The 24,668-nt window shown below is 46.1% G+C and overlaps 1 protein-coding gene across 1 annotated transcript; it reads left to right on the top strand.

Annotated features, from left to right (window-relative positions):
• The first annotated feature begins 3,321 nt into the window (after positions 1-3,321).
• On the top strand, positions 3,322-24,134 carry LOC128707457 (protein TIS11). The gene is made up of 3 exons (XM_053802409.1): positions 3,322-3,381; positions 22,447-23,090; positions 23,207-24,134. Exons 1-3 carry the CDS (start codon positions 3,322-3,324, stop codon positions 24,132-24,134), a joined length of 1,632 nt encoding a protein of 543 aa, XP_053658384.1.
• The last annotated feature ends 534 nt before the right edge of the window (positions 24,135-24,668 follow it).

Raw genomic sequence — 24,668 nt, forward strand, 5'->3', positions numbered from 1 at the left:
AATATAAAAAAGACGATAATAACAGGGTAGGGCTAGAAATAAAATCTGCCCTTAACACATCAGTCCCTGTTGCCAAAATCAGGTGCCCTAAACGTTAGACCCAAGATCCTGTGAGGTAATCTATCTGGGGTGCGGTCGGAGAGAGGGAAGATTTTGCCCTGTGTTGCAGATGATAGATGCACAGGTACTGCACGGGACACGGAAATAGTGTAGAACTTTAGAATCCCTAGCGATGCAATAGAAATTCTGTTATGCTTCTCATTTGTCAGGTGTCAACAGTAATTATAAAAAAAATATTACACTCCGACAGGTAGGAGAAGTACTGGAAACCCGTTTTGGAACCCTGTAATCTTAAAGGTTTTTGTGCAAATGTGAGAATTTTTGTAATATTAGAAATGAGATTATTGAGTTTTTTACAAATTATCAATAAACGGTCAATCAATACTCTTACAGCTAGTAGCTACACCTGTACGTTTCAGATATTCGATTCTTATGTCATATATTTGATGTAGCAACTTACATATTCCGCTTTGTCCCATTTATTTGGTTCCATCCATTCCATTTGTATTTGGTTCCATCCGTCAAACCAAGCGTCGAAGTATCACGGAAGATAAGGCTACATGGTACGCTAATTAGTCCGCCTATTGTTATCACCAATTTCTATACAATTTTCCCGTCCATAGTGCTGCACAAAACCCGCACGATATCCTACACGCATTTTACGGATCTACCGGATCGACAATTACCTCACAAAATGTCACATTTCCAGCCGTGAAACAATAAAGCAACAAAAAATGCACATTATTGCACACGCACGCATCGTGAATCGTACGATAAAGCAGATACCAGCGAGAGCACAAAAAACGCACTACGTAAAATGCAAACAAAGAACCAATCGCACCAACACATCCACACATCGCGCCGCATCGCAACGCCGCGTGTGCGAAGCAAACATACGGGCACACAACACACACACACAATCTCTATTCCATCGCTGGCAGGGGAAATAATGTACACGCTGTCTCGTTCCCGCGCGCATCGGTGTGTGTTGCACTTTCTCTTTCTTCCCCGCTTGCTCGCTGTGGCTCATGCATTGCGAATGTGGGCCTGTGTGTTGGACACTTGTTTTGTTTGTTTCCTCCTTTCTTCCCTTTCATTTCATTTTCATTTGACTGACGCACTCTTGCCATCGTTTACAAGCCCCACTTCACTACTGCACATGATGGTTGTAGGGTGCGCAAATCACTTTTTATCGTTATTTCACATATTGAAACAAATTGATTTGCAACTTTACTTAGTCTAGCTTAATATTAACAACAATTTTGAGCCATTTTACTGTATGAATTTCAATATACAACACCAAAACAAGCAAAATTACATGCGGCACAAACCTGGCTTGAAAAGTCGCCAGCTTTAGCAGGTTGCACACACGCGCAACTAGTGGGCTTGCGACTATTTACGCACACACACTCCTCTCGATGCGCGCACCGCCTGGTAGTGTGTGTGTGCTGCACAAGTCTGTTGCGTTTGTAGTAGTGACCGACGGTACCGATTCCGATGCGGGAGCCACCAAGTGCGATCGCTTCCAACACACGGGCACAGAATTGAAACGAGCGGCGTCCAGTGCAGATCGTAGAGCGGACATTAAGCGCAACAGTCGCGAACAAGAAGTTCGGTTTTGAGCCAAGTTTTGAACTGCGAAACCAAGGAGCACAAGTGTGTTAGGCAGCGCCCCTTCCCCCACGGCGTTACGCGCAGAGTGCAGCATTCGAAAGGTTTTCTGGAGAAACATCGGTTGAAAAGCGGGCAAATCTTGTGCAGTTGAATCGAAGCAACTTTTTTGGTGAACGTTGACGCACTTCCGTGGACATTTTCCTGCGGTGTAAAGTAATTCGGTACGCTATTCGGGGAGCAATTTCCGCGCATTACAGAACACAAACCGGTGCGCGTATATAGTTTGCCGTGTGTACGTGTGGATGTTGGTAGAGCTTCCGCGAATTCAACAACGTTTCTTGGAAATTACACTCGAAATGTAAGTATTACTAAGAGAGGGAGTAGGAATTGAAATGCCGATGACTGATATGATTCAGCAACGATATTAAGCTGTTTTTATTTTCTTATCTCACCCCACAGAAAGACCTCATCGTTCTCGGGTAAACTGTCACAAAGCAAAGGGCCAACAGTTATCGACTCTCAAACCCTACAGTTCCTAAAATATAGCGCGAACGAAAGGAACATTTTGGATACATCCATAGTAATCGTTCTACAGTAGTAGTGGCAAAAGTGAAATATTAGTGACCGTGGAGAGAGGTGTGTGATCCCCCAAAAGGAAACCATTTTCATTTGCGTACAGCTGTCCAACAAATCGTCACGAGTTACAAAAAGGAAACAGATCCCGATTGTTTTTTTTTTTTCACTTGGCCTCCCCTGGCGCAACTCAACCTCCAAAGTCTTCTTCGGCGATAGTTTGCGCGATTCCAAAGTAAAAATCGCCCCCACTGGTACGAGCCCGGTTTCAAGAACTGCAATACCTTCGAGACGCGCGCTGCGCGGAAAGTGCGAACGAAAGAGCTTTGTGAATTTTTGTTACAGTGGAAATCATTATTTAACGGCAAAAATAGTGCATTTTTCCGGCGTCGAGAAAAAACGAATACGCTATTAATATACACGCGCGCTCGGTTGTCTCTCCCCGTGTTCGCTGCAACCACAACAAAAAAATCGCTAATACAGTGTGCTGCTGGAATACCCCTGCACAGCGGAGTAGGAGCAGTTCCCGGGAAACAAAAGCAAAAGTGTATTTGCTAATCGTATTGCTTTTTATTCGTTTGGAGCTTATTGTTTTATTCCTATCTGACGGTGTGAATCTGTGGGTGTGCGGTGGTTTTTTTAATCGAAATTCGCCAATACGCGAAAAGGCAAATGATCCTTTCTTCTGTGCGGTGCCCCGTGTGAGCAAAAGCACCGGCGAGTGTAAATGATACAAAGGTGAGTGTGCATGTGTATGCGTGGCTCTGAGTGTGTGTGTGGATGAAAAGATCGAAGGTAATCGATCCCCAGAGCGCGAATCACAATCGACGGTGATATTCCTAGCCCCCCCGGCAACGTGTGTTTATCATCAATCCGCGTTATCGTCACAGCGCGCCACCAACCGAAATCAGTGTCTGTTTGGCGGGAGTGTGCGTACATGTGCTTGCCTGTGTTAGTTGTGCCGTGGTCGTACTGAAAGCAAATCGTGCCTGCAAAGCGTCCATCGTATCGCAGCAGGCGTTAGGAGCGAATAGCCTGGTTTTACTACGAGCGCATACACCGTAGCAACAAACAATGTCTACTGCGATAATGCACAGCGCGTCACTCTACGACTTTGGAGAGTACCCACGCAAGGTAAGGATTCGTTTGTAATATCCCGTTATAGGTGTGCACACACTTTCGCACTGGTTCAAGTGCCATTTTATAAATTAGCTGCGTGCTTTATGGGCAGATAACCTCTCACTGCTTTTTGAAACAAATGGCGCCAAAAGGCGTCCTTTGACCAAACAAAAGCCAGGGTTCGTGAGATTCATCCTTAGGTTTTTCGTAGTCTCTTTCTAGTTTCTCTAATTGGGAAGTGCAAACGATGATTCTTTATTTTGCAAAAACAAAAAATCGCCCTCACTCCTTGTGAGAAAGAGGACCCTTGCCACACTTCTTTCCACTTAAAATGCTACTCCCAGGCCGGCTGCGGTAAGCTTTTTTTTCGAGTCGAAGTCGAAGAGTGAAACTGTCATTTGCATAAGGTTTATAGTTGTGACGATTTTTTTTTTGTTGAAGTGGAGACAACCCGGTGTGTTGTGTGGTGGGTGCTGCTTTTGCTTCCTTTTTTCCCGATTGTTTTTTTTTTTTTAAAGCATACCTCGGGACTGGTGGACACTACTCCGGAAGTGGCGCGCGCGCCCTCCCGAAGTTCGATCGATCGGCAGCAGCCACAACAACGCGCTTGCGCAGCCAATAGCCAGCAAATAAGTCATAACTTTCACTGCTCTCCACGGCGTTATGGTGTACCGGAGGTTTTACGGGGGGTTTTATTTTTTTGCTATGGTTGACTGGGAAGGAGGAGAACCCTCCTTACTCTGCTTCTCCAGATCACCTGCCCTCTGCACGCTGGCCGTGTTACGAATGATCTTTCCCCAACCAGAGTACCGAGGAAGGGGCGCACAATCGTTCGAGGGAAGGTCCTCGAAGTCTTTTCTGTGCTTACCACACAATTCCGTGTTCATGCGGAACTAAAGGGACACACCCGAGTCGTAGAGGAAAAGACACTTCGATTCGGTCTTAAAAATCGCAAACACCTTCTGCACAAGATAAAAACAGAAGAGTGTATTAGATTTAATGATTTATTGTTATTTTGAGGGTTGTTTTTTTTTCAAGAGTTGGATTCTGATTCTGATGTATCTCAAGGAATGTTCCTGCACGTCTATTGTGAAGATGCACGAATCTATAAAGATAGCTTGAAGACTTGACGATCGTGAGCAATTGTGATCAGTGGAAAATTTATTAATTTACAAGATCATGAACTCGGACTAGAATAGTTGTTGAAATTAGAATATTACAACTAAATTAGCCAAGCCAATTAGTGCAATTTTAGGGTTGCCCTTATTACAATATCTAATATGTATATAAAGTTTAATTTGTAATAAAAAATACGTGTTCTGAGGTTCAGGAATCTTCAGATATTCATGAATCGTCAGAGATCTAAGAACCGTCCAGAGATCTATGGATCTGAATAAATCCATGTTCTGAGATTCGGGAATTCTTAAATATCCAAAAACTATCAAAGATTCAACACCTATCCAGCGATCCACAAATCTTTAACGAGTCGTATTCATGGTTTGAAAAATTCTTCCCAATAAATTCGTTAAATCCAAGATATAACCGTTTCTGGACAATGATCATCGAATGACGATCTATATGATGCATAATCTTTGGTGATCTTTGGGACCAAGTCTCTCTGCATAGTGTTCTAAAGTACATTTTTATAGTACAACTTCAGTGAGCTTCCCAGCTTTTGAGATCTTATCAAACATTCGGACTTGTTCTGTTGAATATCTGAAAGAACCTCAAGAAAGAAGTGAGATCAATCCTTACGTGGATGACACGGTGTAGTGAATCATCACAACAAACGGGACATAATAGTTGAAGATCTAAAAAAAAACTCAGAAGAAATTAAATTCTACCCTTATTGAAGTCATTCTCCTTCAATAAGGAGATTTTAATGTTGGCAGGTTCTGACCACAAACTTCAAGGTGTACAAACCTTGATCTCTTAGGGCGGATTACGGTTTACATTTCAAGAAGAACCAGTCCTCTCCGGGGGTTTGCGTCACTTGATATCACCACCAAGAGACACAGATTTGGCTCTAGAGCAGCTAGAACACTGTGCTGCGCAAACCTTATCTAGAACGCAGAGCCCTCGCACTCGACCACACAACGATCGATATCTTCCTGGAAAACACATGTTGACTGTTTGGTGGTTTTTGCCTGCGTAGACTTGAGAGGCCCCCAACGAGACATATTGCGTTGAAAATCCCTTTAGCCTTAGCCTAGGCCCTCTTGCTAACGCTGATGGGTCCCCCATCTTTATACGCAATGGTTAGAGTGACACACACGCAACAACACGAAGCGAGACAGATAAAGGTTTTCGCCCCGCGTTGATGAAGAGTAGTAGTTTACTTCATATATTATAGTCCTCCTCTTCCTCCCCTTCCCATCCAAACATCATCTGTGTGTCGTGGCGCGGAGTGTCCCGGCTCGTTTGACGCAATGGGGGATACGCGCGTTCTTTCGCCACACAAATTGGCTTCAATGAGAAGAAATTGAATACACCAATTGAGTCGCTCAGAAGTGGTGGTGGTAAGAATACTGCTGTGTCCAGATGGTTGGAGTTGATCTCCTTTTTCCCGGGGTGACTCCGATGGGTGGGTAGTGGGTGGAACAGTGGAGTTACAGAGAGAGAGATGTCGCTCTGTCGCTTTGGTGCTCCGTAAACAAATAGCTCCAATACGGCTTGTGGAGACGGCCGTGGCGTGGGTCATGCTGTATTAATTGCTCTTGATTTAAAATCACCACAAATCATTCTTGGCTGGTTGGGGTGCATGTGTGTGCGTGTGTGGTTGTGTTCCATTAGTCCATCTTTGTTTTGCTCGTGTGACGGTTGATTGTTGTCTATTGCTCCAAATTCTATTACTTTGGCGCCATGTGTCCGGACCGAAAGGAAAGTTCAATAGAATGTTTATGGAACTTCGCGACTTCTTCTGCTGGAGGTGATCCAAAATGTCCCCGCGACCAAGAGACACCCGAGGAAGAGGAGGCAATCACGTAGAATGGTGCTTTCGGGGGGGCAGTGTTGTGTGTGGTGCTATGTCCGGTTCTTGCACGGTTCTCTCATTAGCATTGATTAGATTTCTTTGCTGGCTGGTTGTTTGTGCGTCGTTTTTTTATATCATCATCATCACCCCAAAAAAAAACCCCCACCGTTGAAGGTGTGTGGTGTCGTGCTCGTGACGCGACGTGTGGGTTTACGCCATGTTTTTTTGCGGAAGTTTGCCGGATTGTTTTTTGCATTCTTAATGTGTGTGTGTGTGTGTTTTTTTCGTTGCTTTTCCGCCACTTTTCGCTTCACCTCTCCGGTGGTCCGCGTTGTGTATTGTAATGCAATGCGAAGATCTCGCTGTTGAAACGTTGCTCTATATAAAACGCGCGTAGAATGTGTTCCACCGTAGCAGGTGAATCATCAAGCGATCAGCGAAATAAAACCTCCCCCCCCTATCCACCCCCCGGTCCAACAACGATGGTGAGTAATGAATTTTTCAAATCATTGACGGCGAACGAAATACGCATGCACAGGAGAAGAAGACCCCCTTTGTGGTGGCCGGCTTTGGATGGATGACGAAGGAAACAAAATGGGTGAGGGTTTGTTTTTTGCGCATACTTATACTTCCTTCACGCATCGTTAACCCCTTCTCTGGATCAAGCACACACACACACACGCATCGTGTTGTTTTTTGTCTGCAAAAAAATCTGCAATAATATGCGCCATCATGATGGTGGGGAGCCACCCTAGAGATAACATGCGCCTGCAGAGGCGGTAGAGAATGCAGGGTTCGCTGCAGCACTTTTCCGGGAGGAGAAACAAAGAAAAAAAAGCGAATCACAACGGGAGAGGAGAAGGGAAGCGGTCACAAGGTCGTCACGGTCGTGTGTGTCCACCGTTGGACTCTTTGTGTGGTGTTTCCGTTCTGATAGTAATTCGGGTACGTTCCTCACCCTAACCGGGGTGTGCATCAGGTCTCACTCCCCCTAGCACGAAGGGTCACCACACACTAGGCTACGGTCGATGAGAATGATGCGGGTGCGTTGTTGTGCCGGTGCAGTTACTGTTGCGCCTTCCTTTTGTTCAGAACGTACCTTCGAATTCTTTGGAACCTTCCCTCACGACGAGGGAAGAAAGCGTGTGTGCATATTGGCAACGGAATATTTTTATTATGCTGGTGTCGAGTGTGGGCTTTTGGGGTCTCCGTTTGCTTACCCACCTTCGACATAATAAAACTCTTCCTCGTTTGCGCATCTTCTAACTGTTGTTATCTGTCATTGCTCCGCCGCTAGCAAACCTTGGACAACAGTTTTCCCCTTGTTCTTGGGTATGCAACTGGTGCAACCACCACCGCCGGTGTATGATGATATGGTACACTTGATTTTCCCATCGAGATCGAGCAAAGCGAGGGGGGGGACCATTTGTGTATATATAGTAAGCAGGAGGGAAAGTCCCCAGCAGTGTGTGACGTTTTCCGGATTTTGTCACCCTGTGAAAAACCCTGTTAGCGCGTGAAAAAAAAGAAGAGAGGGGGAGTGCATGTCTCTTTATAACCGCTCCCCGAACGCTGTGAACCGTTTTTTTTGTAAATGTCCCCAAGGGGGCGGAATAGCAGATGCTTGATAAGGTGTGGCCCTTTTACCACCCCCTCCTACGGAGCGCACCCCTGGCAAACGCACTGTTGCGACCTTGTGTATCGCGATCTCTTCCCTTTTTTTTGTTTTGGTGGGAAATGCGACACTTGATCACTGGAGCGCGGGGGAGAATGGATGACTAAGTGATCTTTAATTTGGTGGAACCCAATGGATATGACTGATAGTGTAATAATTATGTGTATGAATAATGTATTCCCTTACGTGCCGTAAATGTTATGCGAATAGTAATCGATGTTCAGGAATTTTGAGGGTTTCTTAATAGGCTTACACACTTTCTCATCATCATCAAAATTATGCAAAGTTTAGGATACGGATAAAATTTTTCGTATTAATTTGTCTAATTATAACCTCAGTGGGACTGTTTCATAACTGGTAAACCCTGCAATTTGACGTACGATCTTATCGATCACTAACGTAAACCGCACAAGACTTACAAATGTAGTCATTCGGTTAAAAATCTATCAAAGTGACAAGTTTGACTACAAAAAGTCATCCAAAACGTCTCGTCAAATATTTAGCCTTACAATTACGAGACTTTAACGGTATTGTTTTCTTCTGTGGTGGAATAATTAATTCTAAGCGGAAGAAGAATGAGAAACAGCGCAATAACAAACGTTTGAAATCAATGTTTTAGGACGATTCTTGATGTAATTAACTATTTTTATTACTTCCGGTCAATTGAACTTTTTGATTAATATCTTGCGTTATTTTTTTTTTATCAACTTTAATACTCAAAACACAATTAATCATTAGAATTTCTCAATCGATGATTATATACCTCCTTTTTGACATCTTTAGAGGTATTTTGACAACTTTGAAAATGAGTTAATTTTCTGACAACTCTTATGCTGTAACCCTGCAATCTTTGAAAAAACGAGTTTCGATTTGAAAAATGTTTAGCTTGCATATATATCGGGGAAGACAAGACGATAAAAACATGTGTGTGCTGTGTGTGAAGAATGTGGGTTAAACTCTCCTCCCTCCTCCTCACCCTCCAACACCGGAAGAAAGTCTTTTTTCCCCGTTGGTTGGTTGGGTGGTGGAGTTGGCCCGTGCGAATATTTCATCTTCCGTCTGCGTTGAGGAACGAAAGGAAAATTGTGTTATCCACAGCAAGAAAGTGATCGGAAGGAGAGAAACGCAAAAAAAGAAACGCGGGGAAAAGAAATTAAGTTGCACAACTCCTCGCATCATCTTCGTCATCATCATCGGCCCACCATCACACCGCCCCCGGAAGCGTCGGAAGCAAAGATTATCTAAGAGAGAGGGACTGGGGTCTGTCTGGTGCTGGTTTTTTTTTTTGTTTTCTTCGTTGTTGTCCGTTGTGTGTTATGTTCGAAACTTCCTGAACCTTTATTCGACAGGCACACAACACACATTTCTTTTTTTTTCTTCACATGGCACAGGCGCTATATTTGCTACGGAGAGGGCCCACAAGTACTTCAGCTAACTTTTTTTGTTTTGTTTTTTCGCTAGTCGCGCGGGAGTTTTTTTTACATTTCGACATCCATATCCCCCTAAAAGTTGATGAACAATTCGATTGTGTGTTGCGCGTCTTGGCCGTCTATTCCCCACTGACTTAGCCATTCGGCCACCCACTTCTTCGCTTCCCTTTGCGCAAACCTTTTGTGGCGTTCGAAGACGGCGACGTCCGCATTCAGCGCTTTTGTTTCCCTTCGTTTCGGCATAAGGTGGTCCATAGTTGCCACTCTCCTAGCCGCTCAGGTATGCTTGAAAAGTAAGAGTTTTTGCTGTCTGTGTTAATGTTTCTATTTCTTTTCCGCACTTTTTTCTTCCTTTAATTCGAACCATTAAGGCGGTTTGCAACGTCTTAGGCCGTGTCGTCAAGGGAAGGGGGAGGGATGGTAGAATGGCTTTCGGAGAAGAGTTACTATACCGGAACCAACCAGCCAAGTGGCCAAAGCACTCACACACACGCACACACCCGCCCCGAAAGAACGTGGTAGAATAATTGCATAAATTAATCGTTTTCAATTTCGCTTAACCACCAACCATCCAGGGGCGCGAGTTAAGTATAAGCTTTTTTTGTGTGTGTTTTCGCCCGATGTTCCTTTCCCTTTTTTCAATGCTCTCTCGCCATATATTCTCTTCCGCTTTTTTTTAGCTTTCAGCTTTGGGCCCACTCCCCTTTCGTCTCGCGGGGGGTGGCGCAGAGCGTTCTCGTTGAATGAATTCTTTTTCCCTTCCGTCAGCACAAACGCAATGCGAAAACAACAAACACACAGCTCTTTGAAACTTTTACGTTACGATAAGTGGTAACTCCTTGCGCCATGCGCCACCAGCAGCTACCGAAGCAATTCGCGGGACAGGGGTTGAGAGTAAAAAAAAATAGTAAAAACAAAAAAACAACAAAAAGGAATAATGGCGCATTTTTTTTTTTATTCTGGTGCCCGGGGGAGCGCGCGTGTCGGAAAAGGCGTGTTTGGTTTGGTGTGTTATCATTCCAAAGCTCTCTTTGGGTTTCCCCCTCCCATGTAAGCAGCATGCGTATGCGCGCAACGTCAAGTGCACGCTTGCATAAATGGCGTGTAACATATTTAGCAGATAAATTCAAAATATACGGACCGTTTTGCGTCACCAACTTTGCGCCTTCACCTTACCAACACCCTTGTGGCCGGGCTTTGGAGGGTTGGTGATGGTTTTGTAAGTAAAAGTAAAAGAGCGTAAAGGGATTTACTTGAGTGACTCAAGCCGCACAATTTTCATCCTTTTGGGGGGCTGGTGGGGGTAGATCCAACCCCCCGAATTGAAGTACCTACTGCTGCAAGCTACAAGTAGAGGGCTCCACACAGAGGGCTTCCACACCACATTTATGTGTGGCAACTTTGTTTTCGAACCGATGGTGTCCTCTCTGTTGGACCATCCCCCTCCTTCCCCGGTGGGGGGGGGGGGGGGGGGGGTGTTTTGGGCAGCGTAGAATAACTCCTTCATTTTATGGGCAGCAATTTATGTGCGGTTGTTAGCAAAGTGTGGCCGGTCGGCATATGAAGCATGTCGAGAGAGCATAGCAGCCAATGTGTAATATAGTTGGGCTGTGTATTCGTTGCAAAGAGCAGAGCAAATGGGAGGAGAAGCGTTTGACCATAAACCACAATTGTGTTGCGTTCGTTGATTTAAACACCGCTTGGTATTCCTACTATTGGGGGGGAGAGAGGGTTGTAAAAGCGGAACTGCCCTGCGAGATGAATTGCTAATTGCTCTTAATGCGCTTAAATTATTTCTCCAGAACACTCAAAGAACTCGAACTAACTTTTTGAGAGTATCAAAAGTATTGTTGAGTAAAGAAAAATCTTCTTAATTGTGAAATAAAGTTCAATTCTAACTTCATCAAGTTAAAGCTCCAAAGACTTGCAATGGAAATGGCAAAACCATGCAAATCGCTTCAACCTCCACAACGATCGTGTTTTTGTTTGTTGTACATCACCCACGCAAAAATAAACGGGTTCCAGTTCGATGGTACCGCGCAAGTTACCCGTGACTCTTTGGGTGTGTGGGGAAGTTGGTTAACCCTGCCCTGTTTCGCTGTTCGCAATGGCGTCCTAATGCATATTGCCATCACAAGCACACAGCACAACACGCTGATGATTATGCAGCATGTTAATAATCATGGTTCGCTACACGCTCTGTGGGAGTTGGGAAGGGAATTGATTGAACATTCCTCGCGCGAGCATGTTGTCTTGGGGAAGTTCAAGCGTAGATACACCCGCCCCGAATGTTGTTGTCATAGACACTTTTGCTCAAGAGACATGTTTCAACTACATTACTGCTCACAAATCGAATTCTTGAAGGGATTTCCTTCAGTATATCAACAACTTCAAACATCCCACGAGACACACGACCCGCATGAGCTTGTTGTCTTGTGGAAGTTAGCTACAGCTGCCCCAAATGTTATTGTCTAAAGCAGTTTTGTCCGCATGTGTGTAAGAGACAAGTCTCAACCAGATCTCTTCTCACAAATCGAATTCTTGAAAGGATTTCCTTCAGTATTCCAACAATTTCAAACATCCTATGGAGATGTACAACCCGCAGGTGTTTGTTGCCTAGAAGTTCAAGGCTTCATACATCCCCCGATTGGTGTTGCTATAGACATTTTTGATCAAGGAAAAAAATCTCCTCTCACAAATTGAATTGTTGGAGCGATTTGCTTCAGTTTTCCAACAACTTCAAACTACTCACCGAGAGATACACGACCCCATGATCTAATATCATTTCCTATAGACGAGAGCCCCCCCCCCCGTGTACGCGTCGCCCTAATGGAGGAACTGTGCGAGAGAGCCACCAAAACCACCATCAACCCGGTCTAGTCCATTTCTTTCTCGGCTTCTCATCCTCCATTTTGCGCTTTTCCGCCAATTATACAACGTGTGTGCCCTCTTCTCTTTCATCATACTCTGGAGGTGGCGCACATATTGAAAGCGAAATTTCCTTCCCCCCTTCCCAACGTTTACGAAGATGATGATGATGGTTTTGATGCTACCCCCGGCTGCACACCACTATTATGGAACGCTTTTGATGTGTTACGAGTGCGGAACCAAGCGCTACCACTACCGTATCAACGAGCGAAACAACCGACAGTAGCAATAGTATTATCGTTTTCTTCCGCGGTTTTTGTTTTGTGTGCGTAGTACCTCCTCTCTTTTAAATCCTTGAGGAGCAAGAGGGAAGTGTTCGGATGGGGATGTGGTGTCCCGCTTTTGTCATCTCGTTACCGGCTAAAGTTGGAGATACTTCTTCGCACGAGATCACGCGATCGGTTTTTTGAACCAAGACGAAGGGGGGGGGGGGGGGGGGGGGGGAGGATGTGTGTGTGTGGTTGGTTGGTGAGCAGTTTATGTCCGGGAACCTAATGGGGGGGACGGCGAGTCTGTGCGTATTGTTGTTACATGTGTGTGAGTCGCAAGTTTCTTCTTCTTTTTCTTCTTCCGCCACACGGTTTACTCGTTGGGATTTTTTTTTGTTCCATTGCGCGTACCAGCAGACTGAGTTAAGTTGTGTAATAGTGCGTGTGTGAAAAGATCTACTTTTTTAACCTCTTGTTTTGGGCAATTATTTTCACTCAAAAAAATGCCAAATAATCACTCAAAATTGTAATTATAATTCTTGCTATAAAAATCCGCTTACCATAAAATCATACCATAAAAAAATCAACAGAAAAGGAGGGGTACTCTGTGCGAATTGTGTTTTGTGTGTACATCTGGCAAACTTTTGCTTTCATTTCATATTCATTGCAAAACTCCTCCATCTCTTCGCCTTTTGGCGTGGAGGACAAACAGCCGCCAAACAGTTTTCTCTCACACAACACTAACACCGCCTGCCCCTACTTTACAACCACCCCAAAATTCGCATGGTGGCGCAAACTTCTTTTCGGTGTGAAAAAAGGCGCGAAAGCCGCACACCCACCACACCCCCCAGCAGGAGGAGGACGAGATCCCCCTCCCCTCGCCCCTACCCCCTTTTAAAACCCACACCCCACGAAGAAGAAAAAACGGATGTGTGTGTAAGCGGCTCACAGTGACCGAACCTTAAAAATTGGCAAACCGAAACGGGCTTGGTAAACTAAAAACAGAAAAGCATATACACACAAGGGGTAGAGGTGTGTTTTGATGTGAGCGCGGGGTGACTTTTACATAATCAGACGATGGTTTGTGATTTTTTGTTTCGCACTCCCATGAGTGTGTCCGGGTTGGTGGTTGGTCCGTGTGCCCGTATTTGGACGCTTTATCCCAGTTTCTCGGATAAAATGTAAAATCAATCGGGAGAGAAAGAGAGAGCCAAGTTGGAGTTGTCGAAAAAAAAAATGGGGAAAAAAATCGAAATTAATATTCCGGATATCCGGATGTGTGTCGGGGTTTTTGTTGACCATTACCAACCCGCTAGCTGTCAAATTAGCAAAATAAGCACACTGACAGATTGGTTCATTAGCAGAAAAAAAACCCACCACAGTAACCCTGCATCTCATTATGAAGAATTGAGCTTTCCATCATCCTGTACTAAGTAGCAATAAAACCGGAAGGCGTGTATCGTATCTACAGCATAATAATCTTGTGTGTGTGTGTGAGTCTTGAGTAATGGGGGTAGATAGTGTCATGTTGTATATGGGGGGGTGGGGAGGGGTGGCACCAACAATCATGCGCCTTTTATAACCCACGAACGCAAAGTCTCTTTCAATCAAACAAAACACAATCTGTTTTGTACGTGTGGGAGGATTTTCGCGCGGAAATGAGCAGATCGAGTTCATAATTAGTGGTTTCCTTGCTCCGCCCCCCCCCCCGGCCCTAAAAGCCCTTTTGGTGCGCGGGACGTTGGCGTCGTTGTGGCCCACGCAGCACTTTTATTATGCGTTGCGCTGCATTTTAGCGCACCACGCCGGGCGGCCCACGACATCATCCATGCCACGGGTCGGTAACGAGATGAAAATTTATCACGAAATGCAATTGCTGCTGCTGCCGTTTGCTGCCGTGCAGGGCGCGTTATGATACGCGCGATTTCAATTTCCCTCATTTCCTTGCTGTCAATTTCTGCACACAGATATACGCTGTATGTGTGTGTGTGTGTGTGTTTGTAGGCGGTTTTGGAGAAGAAAAGTAGTCTCCATACAGTCCATTGCACTCGCGTTGCAACACTTTCGTTTCGTGCACAAGAGAGAACAAACCGCTGTGAGCGCCGCCTTCCCTTATCTGGGCGGGATAATTTATTATAATGTGGGTAATTCAAGCTTCCTAAATCGTGGACGTGTAAATGTTGAATAATAGAATTGTGATTTTTGGTGTTGTTTTGCAACGAACGTTTTCCAATTCCCTCCGGGCAGCAGCACGTCCGGCACATAACTTAACCCTTGTAGAGATGTAATTAATTTATATTTTATTTCTTCGGGCAACAAGTTTAATATGTCTGGCATTATCAATGCATCGCGATGCATATTTTTATAAACAAAAATAATATTTCAATGGATGTGTCTTCAGTATCGCTAAACAATTATAAGCAGACGAAAGCATCAGTAAGATGTTTGTTTTTTTTTTTTTAATTTGAATAAGAATCGAACTTTGTAGTGTAAACGAATAGCAGCATAAATGAACAGAAAATGAACTTGGTGATGCTATAAGTTCAGAAAATTGTTTTTATTTTGCTATAATTTTTATAAGCTAAGTGATAGTTAGCGTTGGGTGAATCTGGTTCCGATTCATGAATCAAACAAGATTAATGAGTCCTAAAAGATTAATTCATGCCAAAAGATTTAGATCTCTGAGACCTTTATTTCGCCATTAGTCTGAGGATACATGAATCTTTTGGGATTCGATTTCTTCGTTTAAATGACTCCTCACTTAAGATACATACGAATGACTCTTCTCAAAAGATTCATTAGTGTTTACTAATTTAGTTTAGCAACTTTATATCATTATGATAAAAACGCATAAAATGTCAATTAGTGTAATAATGCATGACACTACGGGCAACTCGTATGAATATGTAAGGTGACGGCCGCATTGTGGTTGTTGTGTTATCTCTGCTGGAAGAGGGCTGTCTTGTTGATTAAATTCATTTCGCAGGTGTTTGCAAAACGATCGCACTATGATGAAACTTTTTCACAAGTGGCTGGTGCGTACGCGGACGTATCGTGTATTATTATGTCCGTGCACAACTCGTCGAGACACAGCTGCCCGTTTGACTATAATTTCGAGTATCTTAGCTCTCCTCCGCCGGGTTCTTCTCCCGTTGTGTGTATTGGAGAAGCGCGAGGTAGACAACATTTTGTTGGTGATGGTCTAGCGCTACCCGAAAATAATTATCCGTAGACACGCAACAAACTTGTTGTGTGATGGGGTGGTAAAACCCAAGTGTTTGCTCCAGCAGCCGTGTGTGTGTGTGCAAACGACACCCCAACAAGGCTCTTGTTTGAGACAACACGCCCGCACTGCAACAATGAGCAGCAGCAGATTCATTTTGCATTCGAGATACAGCAGGGATTAATTGTTTCTGGAAGCATGGCAGTGAGATGATTGTGGGATTTTATACGAATTTTAAGAATAAAATTGGCAAAATATTTTATTTTTTATTTCCGATTTGATCTTTTGTTAATATTAAGTGGATTTATTGCTAAAATAATAATTATGGCAAGTTTCAAATATCCTGTTTTTACTTCAATATCTGTTCGTTGGTGGATTGGCTCACATTTTAAGCGATGATCAAATACTTTGTAGAGCCAAATACCACCTTGCAAAACGGAACTTAAGGTGCCTCCAACGGCTCTGTGTGTGGTGCACACACTGCGAAGTGTTTCCGCCCAAATTGTTCATTCATTATTCAGCAGGGCAGGCTTATGCGATCGCACGATTAGTCGCACCAAGAGGAAACAAAAAAAAAACACAAGCAACACCCAGTGTGTGTGTGTGTGAAGTGTGTAACGTACAAGTTCAGGCGCGCACGGCGGAGTACGATGTGTCGGGTGGCCTAAATCACCCAACTTCAAACAAACGATTTTCCCTCCATATGCGCCGCCCCGCCGGAGTTCACACAACACAACCACCCCGGATTGATTGTGAATCGAGACAACGGGCTGTATACTGGGAAGCTATAGTATAGTGGCCTAGCATATCGAAGGAAGGTCTTGTGCCATTGAAGATCGAACCCCTCTGCTACCACCCTTTTGGTCTTGGCGTGGCTTGAACACAGTTTCGTGTGCGAACCCATTTCTTGCCGTGTTTTCCTTCTTCCTTCTGTTTCATTTCGAGTGCTTTGCGGGTCGCGTTTGACCTTGACGAAAGTAAAAGCGTATCAGAAGAAGCGCGGCCGTATTTCGGACACATCGTGAAATCGGGGTGGCCGAAATTCGAAACCTCTAACTCTCCCTTTCCCCTCTTCAACCTTTTTTTTGACCACACACAAACACACCCATCGTGCGCGATCGTACGCGCATCAAGCTCCTGAACTGACATTGACCACAAGCACAGGCAATTGTGAATTAAAACAGCGCGTGCCCGACCGGGCACCATCGCGCTCCCTATTATGTGTTGTGGCGATGGTGCACGCGGTGTCTATCCCGCGTCCGGAATGGCAGCGGAACAAGCCCCCGGTCTTTCCCGGGGTTTGCACTAAAATGTAGGACACTCGGCGACGCTTATGTGTGTGCGAGCTGTGGCAAAATGTAATGGACAATTTGCCCGGACATGCGCCGCGGAATTGCGTGCACCACCAACACTGTGGCCGACACTCCAAGGTTTGTCGATGCGCCGCGCGGTTGTGAAACGAAACGTTACGGGGACTTCCCAACATCCGGGACGGTTGAAGAAAGTTGCTCAACGAGAGTCCTTGTGCAACCGAGAAGTGTTGTTACATACTCGAATACGTAAAGGCGGAGCACTTTTGTTTGATGCCACCATTTAAGATAAACGGAGCAGATGATAAGACAAAAATGACGCATATTTTTGGTGCAAAATTTTCATTATCAAATGGTACGCTTACAATGTGCTATGCGTTTTGCTTGACTAACGGTCAGATAATCCCCTGTTTTTGAGCTATTCGTTGCGTACCTTCAATGCAAAGTGAAAATCCACCCAAAGCGTTATTGCTTTTTGCCCTTTCCTTCGCTCTCTATTTCGACCTTCTGCATTATCCGCGAGACACGAAACTGATAAAGACGGGGTGAAATCTACTGTAACACCCATTGCATTAAACGTGCAGTTGCGCTCTGCACTTGCACCTCGCCGTTACACTTGTTTTTTTTTAACGGCGGGGCGCGCATCCAGGAAACGAGAAAGGGCACTGATTTCTTTAGCCGCTACCGGCCACCAAAAGCCCTCCCACCCACTACACAGGGCCGAAGGGTGTATGTGCGCGCGGTCTAGCGCAAAAAAAAAGTGAAGGTAAGAAAAATCAATCTCCCCCCCTCCTTCTGCTCCCTCCCCTTACTTTTGAAGGTGCCTGTGGAACTGTGAATGGGAGAAGCAGTGTCACGAAGACGTGAAGTTGTTACGGTTTTACCTTTTCACTTTCATTTTCACTGCACCCGAGATGTGTGAGGTGAGGGAGTGCCAAAGCACCGGAAGAGTCGCCCGGCAATCGCGTCAGTAACGGGGGGGGGGGGGGATTTTTTTGCTCCACCACCTATCCCCCACACGTAGTGCTTATTGAAAACGAGAGCTTGTTTTGCATGCAGCAATGAAGAAAATGGGGAGATTGTGAGGTTATTTTGTCCCCTGTTATCTATCTGCCCCATCGCATCTTGGCGATCGGAGGCGCCTCAATTGTTGAGGTTGGGTTTGCTGTCGGTGGTTGCGAATTCGCCAGTGTTGCTCTTAATTCTTCCGAGTTTCTATACCCTGCAGCTCTAAACTCTGCCCAGGCAGGAGCACTTGAAAGACACCTTCTTGTACTTTTTCTAACGCGCGGTTAGTAGTAATTGCAGATCGCGTAAATTATCCTAAACGGGCTCCCCACGGGCAATCGATAGCAAAACCCCCCAGCCCCCAGAGAGTGTGGTCGTCAAACCACGAACTTCCTTGTTGCTGGGTGTAATGCTATCTTTGACCCACCTCACGCCGGTCGGAAAGTGCACTGCTGCGGGTTTTCCTTACCCAGAGATCTTCGATTACCCCGAGGGGGGGTGTCCCAGCTGTGTGTACACGACGGCAACTTAAAGCGTGCCAAATGAAATGGAAAGGTGTGGTGTTGCGGTACAATTATTAGCATGTTCCAAGTCTCCTCTAGCCATCGCCAGGCTCACAACGAAGATATCACAACTGGTGAGTGGGAAGGCGCTGTGTGGCGGGGTGTCACAATCAGATTCGCCTTGATCTATTCGGTCAGGTCCTCTCTGTCCTCGGTCGGGGCGACGAGACCGGTTTTGATCGCCGACGGCCCTAAGGTGGGGGGGAGTTTCATTTGCACGATTTAACGGTCCTCTTGTGCAGTGCATCCCTTCCACCGTTGCACTTACGGTTAGACCTGTCATATCCCCCCGCTGACGTGTGCACACGATCGTGGCCAACAAAACCGGAGCCTGGAGGAAACTTTGGGACAGAGGAATGGTCTTCACGGTGCAATCTCGTCTAATGCAGCAGATATTCGAAAGCTTTGAAAGTTTGTAACTATCTCGTCGAAATTTTGTATAAAATCACTTTTGGTACCCAATTTCGTTGGCAATAAGAATTAGAATTGTAATAGACGAGGTAGCAAAATAGCTCTAGAAGTTTCCACTAAAATCTCAGAATTAGACGAGAAATATTGGGGAACAAAACCGGAGGCACTCGAGGAAAGAGAATTGAACTCTATCTGTGTACCAATCCCACGTTCACTTTCGAAACGGAAGCCTGCCTTACGTACGCTTTATGCTACGGTGAACCGGTATGCTACTGCTCCGGATATCTATGTATATGCCATAAAACACCCATTCCGTCTGGCGCGCAGAGGTTGGCACCGTTACGATCGAGGGCTGTTCTTTGGTGCGTTGTGTACTGCAAGCTTCATGAAAACGTGCTCACTCCCACCAAAAAAAAAAACCCCGCCGACCCTAGAGCGAAAGAAGGAAGGCTTTTTGGAACCGGTTTTCGTTCGGAACGGCGTTTTCTGCTGGGGGTCTCCAGGCGCTCTCGCGCTCGTTTGGTGTGCATATCTTTAAAGACCAGTGGTGGATGGTTCTGTGGACTGTTAAAAATACACCACCTTGTATCGAAATGTTCCATTCAGGCGTACTTGTTAATAAATTAATCCACACCTCCTCGCGCCCAGTGGGACGGAAATCTTTCGACGACTTTTAAGAACCTTTGGGGGAGGGATTTCCTAATGCAGGAAACACATTTCCAACGATCATGAGCCACTCTGAGTTTCGGTGGAGGACAACCAATGGTAAAGAGACGCAATGCATATGGCTGTCGGTCGGGTGGGGGGTTTCTCTCTTGATACACCAGCGGGGGCCTTCCTGCCGCACGAACATATATGCGTGGGAAATGCAAACCGAAGAATGGAAACAATACCACCCCATAATACCCCCCTACGGATGACATTTTGCTACTTTTGCAATAACGACAACAGCAACACAACCCGTAGAACAGAACGGAAAATGCAGCTCCTCCATGTTGGGCTCCCACAGTTTGGGGTTTTGGGGGTGTTGTGTTCCTTGTTTGTGTCGGTTCCGATATATGTGTTTTTTATCTGCCACAAAAGGTAGTTTGGTGCGAAAAATTTCCCATGCCTTGTTGCCTTGAAAAACTTCCATCTTTCAACGAACTCAGTGGTGGTTGCGTTGTCACGTTTGGGGGGGAACCGAAACGGAAGTGGCGATTTTCTCACGAAGGCTAAGTAGAAGTTCTACGTGAAGTAAAATGTGTATTTTTTTTTTCTTCTTAAACTCAAGATACACTTGTTGTTTTCCACGGCTGGAAGAGAAAAGGTGAGATAAACCTAGATTCCCTTTCATTTTTTTTTGGTTGGTTCCTCCTATGCCGCTGCTCACGCAATCTTTAGACGCAAAGAAAAGATGCCCAATCGGAACCGACACAACAGCCACCGGTGTGTGCGTGTTGTAACGGTTATTTTGTTCGTTTTTGTTGTTTTTCCTTCCTTTCCATCCTTTCCATTTCGATGGCATTCTCTCCACCATTACGATTGCGTTACATCATCTCGCAGTACCACCATCCGAGATCCACATGTCCATGCGGCACTGCCTGTCACGTGTGTGCCTGCCTGCCCCTGGTTGTGTACCGCCGGGGGGAGAGAAGAATGAAGAAGGAAGCTAGGAATGGCAACATAGATGATCGCGGGTTTTCACAGACGATTCCTCTATCCTCGTCGATTATGTTGCTTTGCGGAAAAGTGCCTCCTGCAAGCGTCATAATTCCAGTTTTTTTTTTGGTTATTAAAAATATGCAGCAGTTGAAGTTTTTTATAGCTCGTAAGAAGAGTTGGAATTTCAGAAAAAAAAGTCTTAAAAAATTCGAACACCAAGAAGTGCTTCAGAAATGCATCTAATATCATTAGACTTCAATTACAGCGAAGAGAGTAATCCCCGCAACAAGGCTTACGAGACAACCGGGAGGGCCAGCGAAAGTGGGAATGTGTGGCGCCAACCGCTGTGTTCCTTCTGAAATATAGCCACAAGCCTCTATTTTTTGTTGTTGTTGCCTCGTGAACGAACCACCACCGGGGGCTTGAGAAATTAGGACACTTTCACTTCGGCTTTGACCATATGCAACATTTACGCGAACCGTTCGCGCGTTCGAGGGGGGTTGGTTTTTTGTTGATTGCATGATTTCGGAAGAGAGGAGTAGAGGAAGGGGAGGAATTATGACACAACCAAAACTTGTGGCTGTGTCCCATTCGAATGCTTCAACCCCCAGTTCGCGGGTGGGGGAGGTAAACTTGTCCCTCCGGTTGTGCGTGTGGAGTGTGGCCCGTGACGATGATGTTGTCTCGTGCGTTTTGTTCGATCCTCGTGGAGCAAGAGATGAAGAATTGTAATCAAAACACACACACACACACACACACACACACTGCAAATGAAAAGAAAACAAAACACAACCATAATAGCTGTCATACGCCGCGCGTACGGATGTCCGAATAATGCCGACTGTTTTTTTTTTCACTCAGGCCCTGTGGCCGGTCGGTGACGTCCTTCGGCAAGGTTGTGAAAGTTTTGTCTGCACCCAGACAAGAAGGTAGCGTGGTTTTTTTTTGGTTTTTGGCGCGCGAAAGCTGCTTTTCTCAGCCGGAGCCAGATGGAAACGAACGGTTTTGGGTCCGTTATGCAACGAGAGAAAGAAAGAAGGCCGCACTGGGGTGGTAACCAGTCGTTCCCTAGTTTCGAACGTGTGCATCATTATTTCCGATGCCTGGGGTCCGGGGTCTCACATTACGCTTATTACCAACACGCGTACCGCGGTTCTTCCCGTTATCGATCGGCACGCAGGGGAGGGTTGTTTCGATGAGAGCATTCCGCTATCAACATTCCGCGACAAGGTTTTGCACAAGTTGTTCGATTCGCGGCAACAACAACAACAACACGTCGCCGACACGTTGATGTGTCGGTGTTCAGGCCGTTATCTCAATGTGAGTGGTTTTTTTTTTCGCCATTTATAGCAACAATGAGGAAGGACGAGAGAGCTGCGTTCTGTTGATAAGATAGAGCGGTTGCAAAGGTTTGCACCCCTGATATAAAAAAAAACACTATTTTTTAGTGTTGTGTTCAATTAAACTTTTTAATTAAATAAAGTTTCTCGTAGGTTCATTTTAGTCATTACTCGACTCACAATAGATTTATGGAACTCTCATGGAATCATGGATCTCTCATTGATTCATGAAGCTCTCATGGATTCAGATCAGAGATACATGAATCAGATTCACTCATCATTAACGCGTGTGCTCAATAACTTACACATAATGTTCCATCAACAAAGTATTGATCCGCAACATTTTGCTTTCCTTTCGATTCCAGAACCAGACAAACGCTTCCCGAGGCAACACACAGATGATCGTTGGCGGTGGTGGTGTTGGCGGGGGCAACGTGCACAACATCACGCCCGTCGGCGGTGCGTCCAGCAACAGCAACGGGTTTGTGTTTGCGTCCACCTTCAATGTTACCGCTGCGTTGGCCGCTACCAACACCAATGGCAACGCGCAGCAAACGCTCAACGGCAACCATCATATCGAGCAGCAGCAATCTCAGCAGTCGCCGCACTTCCATCGCAAGAACCAGCTGAGTCGGCTGCTGCTGGATCTGGATGATACTGCCGCGCAGCACAAGCAGCAACAGGGCAACAATGGTGGTGGTGGTGGTGGTGGTGGTGGAGGTGGCGGAGCGTCACACCATCACACCCTGTACCGTACCGCTTCCCAGCCAGCGACCCGCCAGATGGTGGGAAATCTGCTGGAGATGATCGCCCTGAACGGGATCAAGCTGACCCAGGACATCAGCTTTGCCAGCAGCGGCAGCAACAGCGCCAACTCCATTAGCAGCAACAACGGCAACAACAGCAACCAGCTCGCTACTACTAGCAACACCACTTCCTCCTCCTCCGGTCACCGGAAGTTGGAACGAACGCAGTCCGAACCGCTGCCACAGCAAGTAAATACCTCGAGGTAAGTGTGGTTTTTGCCCTGTTTTTTTCGCTGCTGTAAAGCGATCGCAACGTTTGCACAATTTTCGCTAATCCTCAACATTCGCATCCATTTTCCTATCGTTTTGCCAACGCCAGATACAAAACCGAGCTCTGCCGACCGTACGAGGAGGCGGGAGAGTGCAAGTACGGTGACAAGTGTCAGTTCGCGCACGGCATGCAGGAGCTGCGTAATCTGCAGCGCCACCCGAAGTACAAGACGGAACTGTGCCGCACGTTCCACAGCGTCGGCTTCTGTCCGTACGGGCCACGCTGTCACTTCGTGCACAATGCCGAAGAAGCGCGCAACCACAACCGCAACGTGGCGGCCTATCATGCACGGTTGGCTGCGGCTGCTGCAGCCGCTGCCGGCGGCAACAACTCATCATCCCAGTCGTCGCAGACCGGGACCAGAACCGGCAACGGTCCCAGTATGCTTAACAGCAACAATCAGCAGCAGCATCATCATGGACACGGCCATCACCACAGTCAGCAACAGCAGCAGCAGCAGCAGCACAAGGCAATGTCGATTGCACAGCTGCAAACGGCCATTCTGCAGCAATCGTCTATCGCTCATGCTCAGCAGCAACAGCAGCAACAGCTTCATCATCATCAGCAACAACACCATCATCAGTTGCCACTCAGCCCGGCACTGTCGATGTCCACCGGTTCTGATCGGGCCTCACCGATCGGCTCGCTGTCGCTGAGCCCAACCACCTCGATGGCGAACTTCTTCCCGGAAGCGATCAGTCCCACGCTGCAGCAGGGTGGTGCCATTCCGCAACCGTTCCTATTCCCAACCAGCCCACCGGCCAGTCCGATCGAGGGCCTGTCGCCAATGGCCACACCACCACCGTCATCACCCTCGCTAGTCGCCATGAAGATGGGTGGAGGTGGTGGATCGATTGGTCACGCAGGTGTTGTCAACAATATGGCCCCTATCGGCATGGGGCAGGAGGACCGGCTTCCGGTGTTTAATATGTTGAGCTCCGTCGTCGAATCACACTACTCTCAACTCACAATATAAAAACACCCTTCCCCCCAGCTTGTGGCGAGTGGCAGTGGAAGCAGCAACAAAAGCAGCAGCAGCACACCTTAGGTACGGTAGAAAGCATAACTCTGTTCGAACGTGTTTGACGTCCTTCTGTGTGACGTAATATGGAAAAGATGAACTTTTTTCAATGGGACTTTCGTTTTGTGTCGCACCACCGCTGCCACGCTCGCCGGTTGGTATTTTTTTTTTCAGCACAAAAGACAGAGAGATATGATGGAGCCGAATTCTTCACGATCTCTCCGTTTTTTTTGTTTGCTGTTTGTGTAAAGAATTTAACATAACTTGCATAAGTTAGCGCAGGTTTATTGTGTGCATCCTTTTCCATCTGTATTGTGTTGGATTGCCTGAATTTAATCCAGGGTCCCGGCGATACAGGTACGCAACACCAGCTGATAGTGTTGCGCGCCCTAACATGCTACCGGGAAAAATAGGTCTCAGATAATGGTGGGCTTCTTTTTTTTGGGTTACACATAACTCTTTTGACGTATTTATATTTAAATCTTATTC

Source organism: Anopheles marshallii, chromosome 2 (assembly GCF_943734725.1).
Source record: "Anopheles marshallii chromosome 2, idAnoMarsDA_429_01, whole genome shotgun sequence".
Taxonomy (NCBI): domain Eukaryota; kingdom Metazoa; phylum Arthropoda; class Insecta; order Diptera; family Culicidae; genus Anopheles; species Anopheles marshallii.

Excerpts from the sequence above, each read along its gene's own strand:
- LOC128707457 (XM_053802409.1), top strand. The coding sequence starts at position 3,322 with ATGTCTACTGCGATAATGCACAGCGCGTCACTCTACGACTTTGGAGAG. Across the intron at positions 3,382-22,446 it reads TTGGAGAGTACCCACGCAAG|AACCAGACAAACGCTTCCCG; the intron begins GTAAGGATTCGT and ends TTTCGATTCCAG. Across the intron at positions 23,091-23,206 it reads CAGCAAGTAAATACCTCGAG|ATACAAAACCGAGCTCTGCC; the intron begins GTAAGTGTGGTT and ends TGCCAACGCCAG.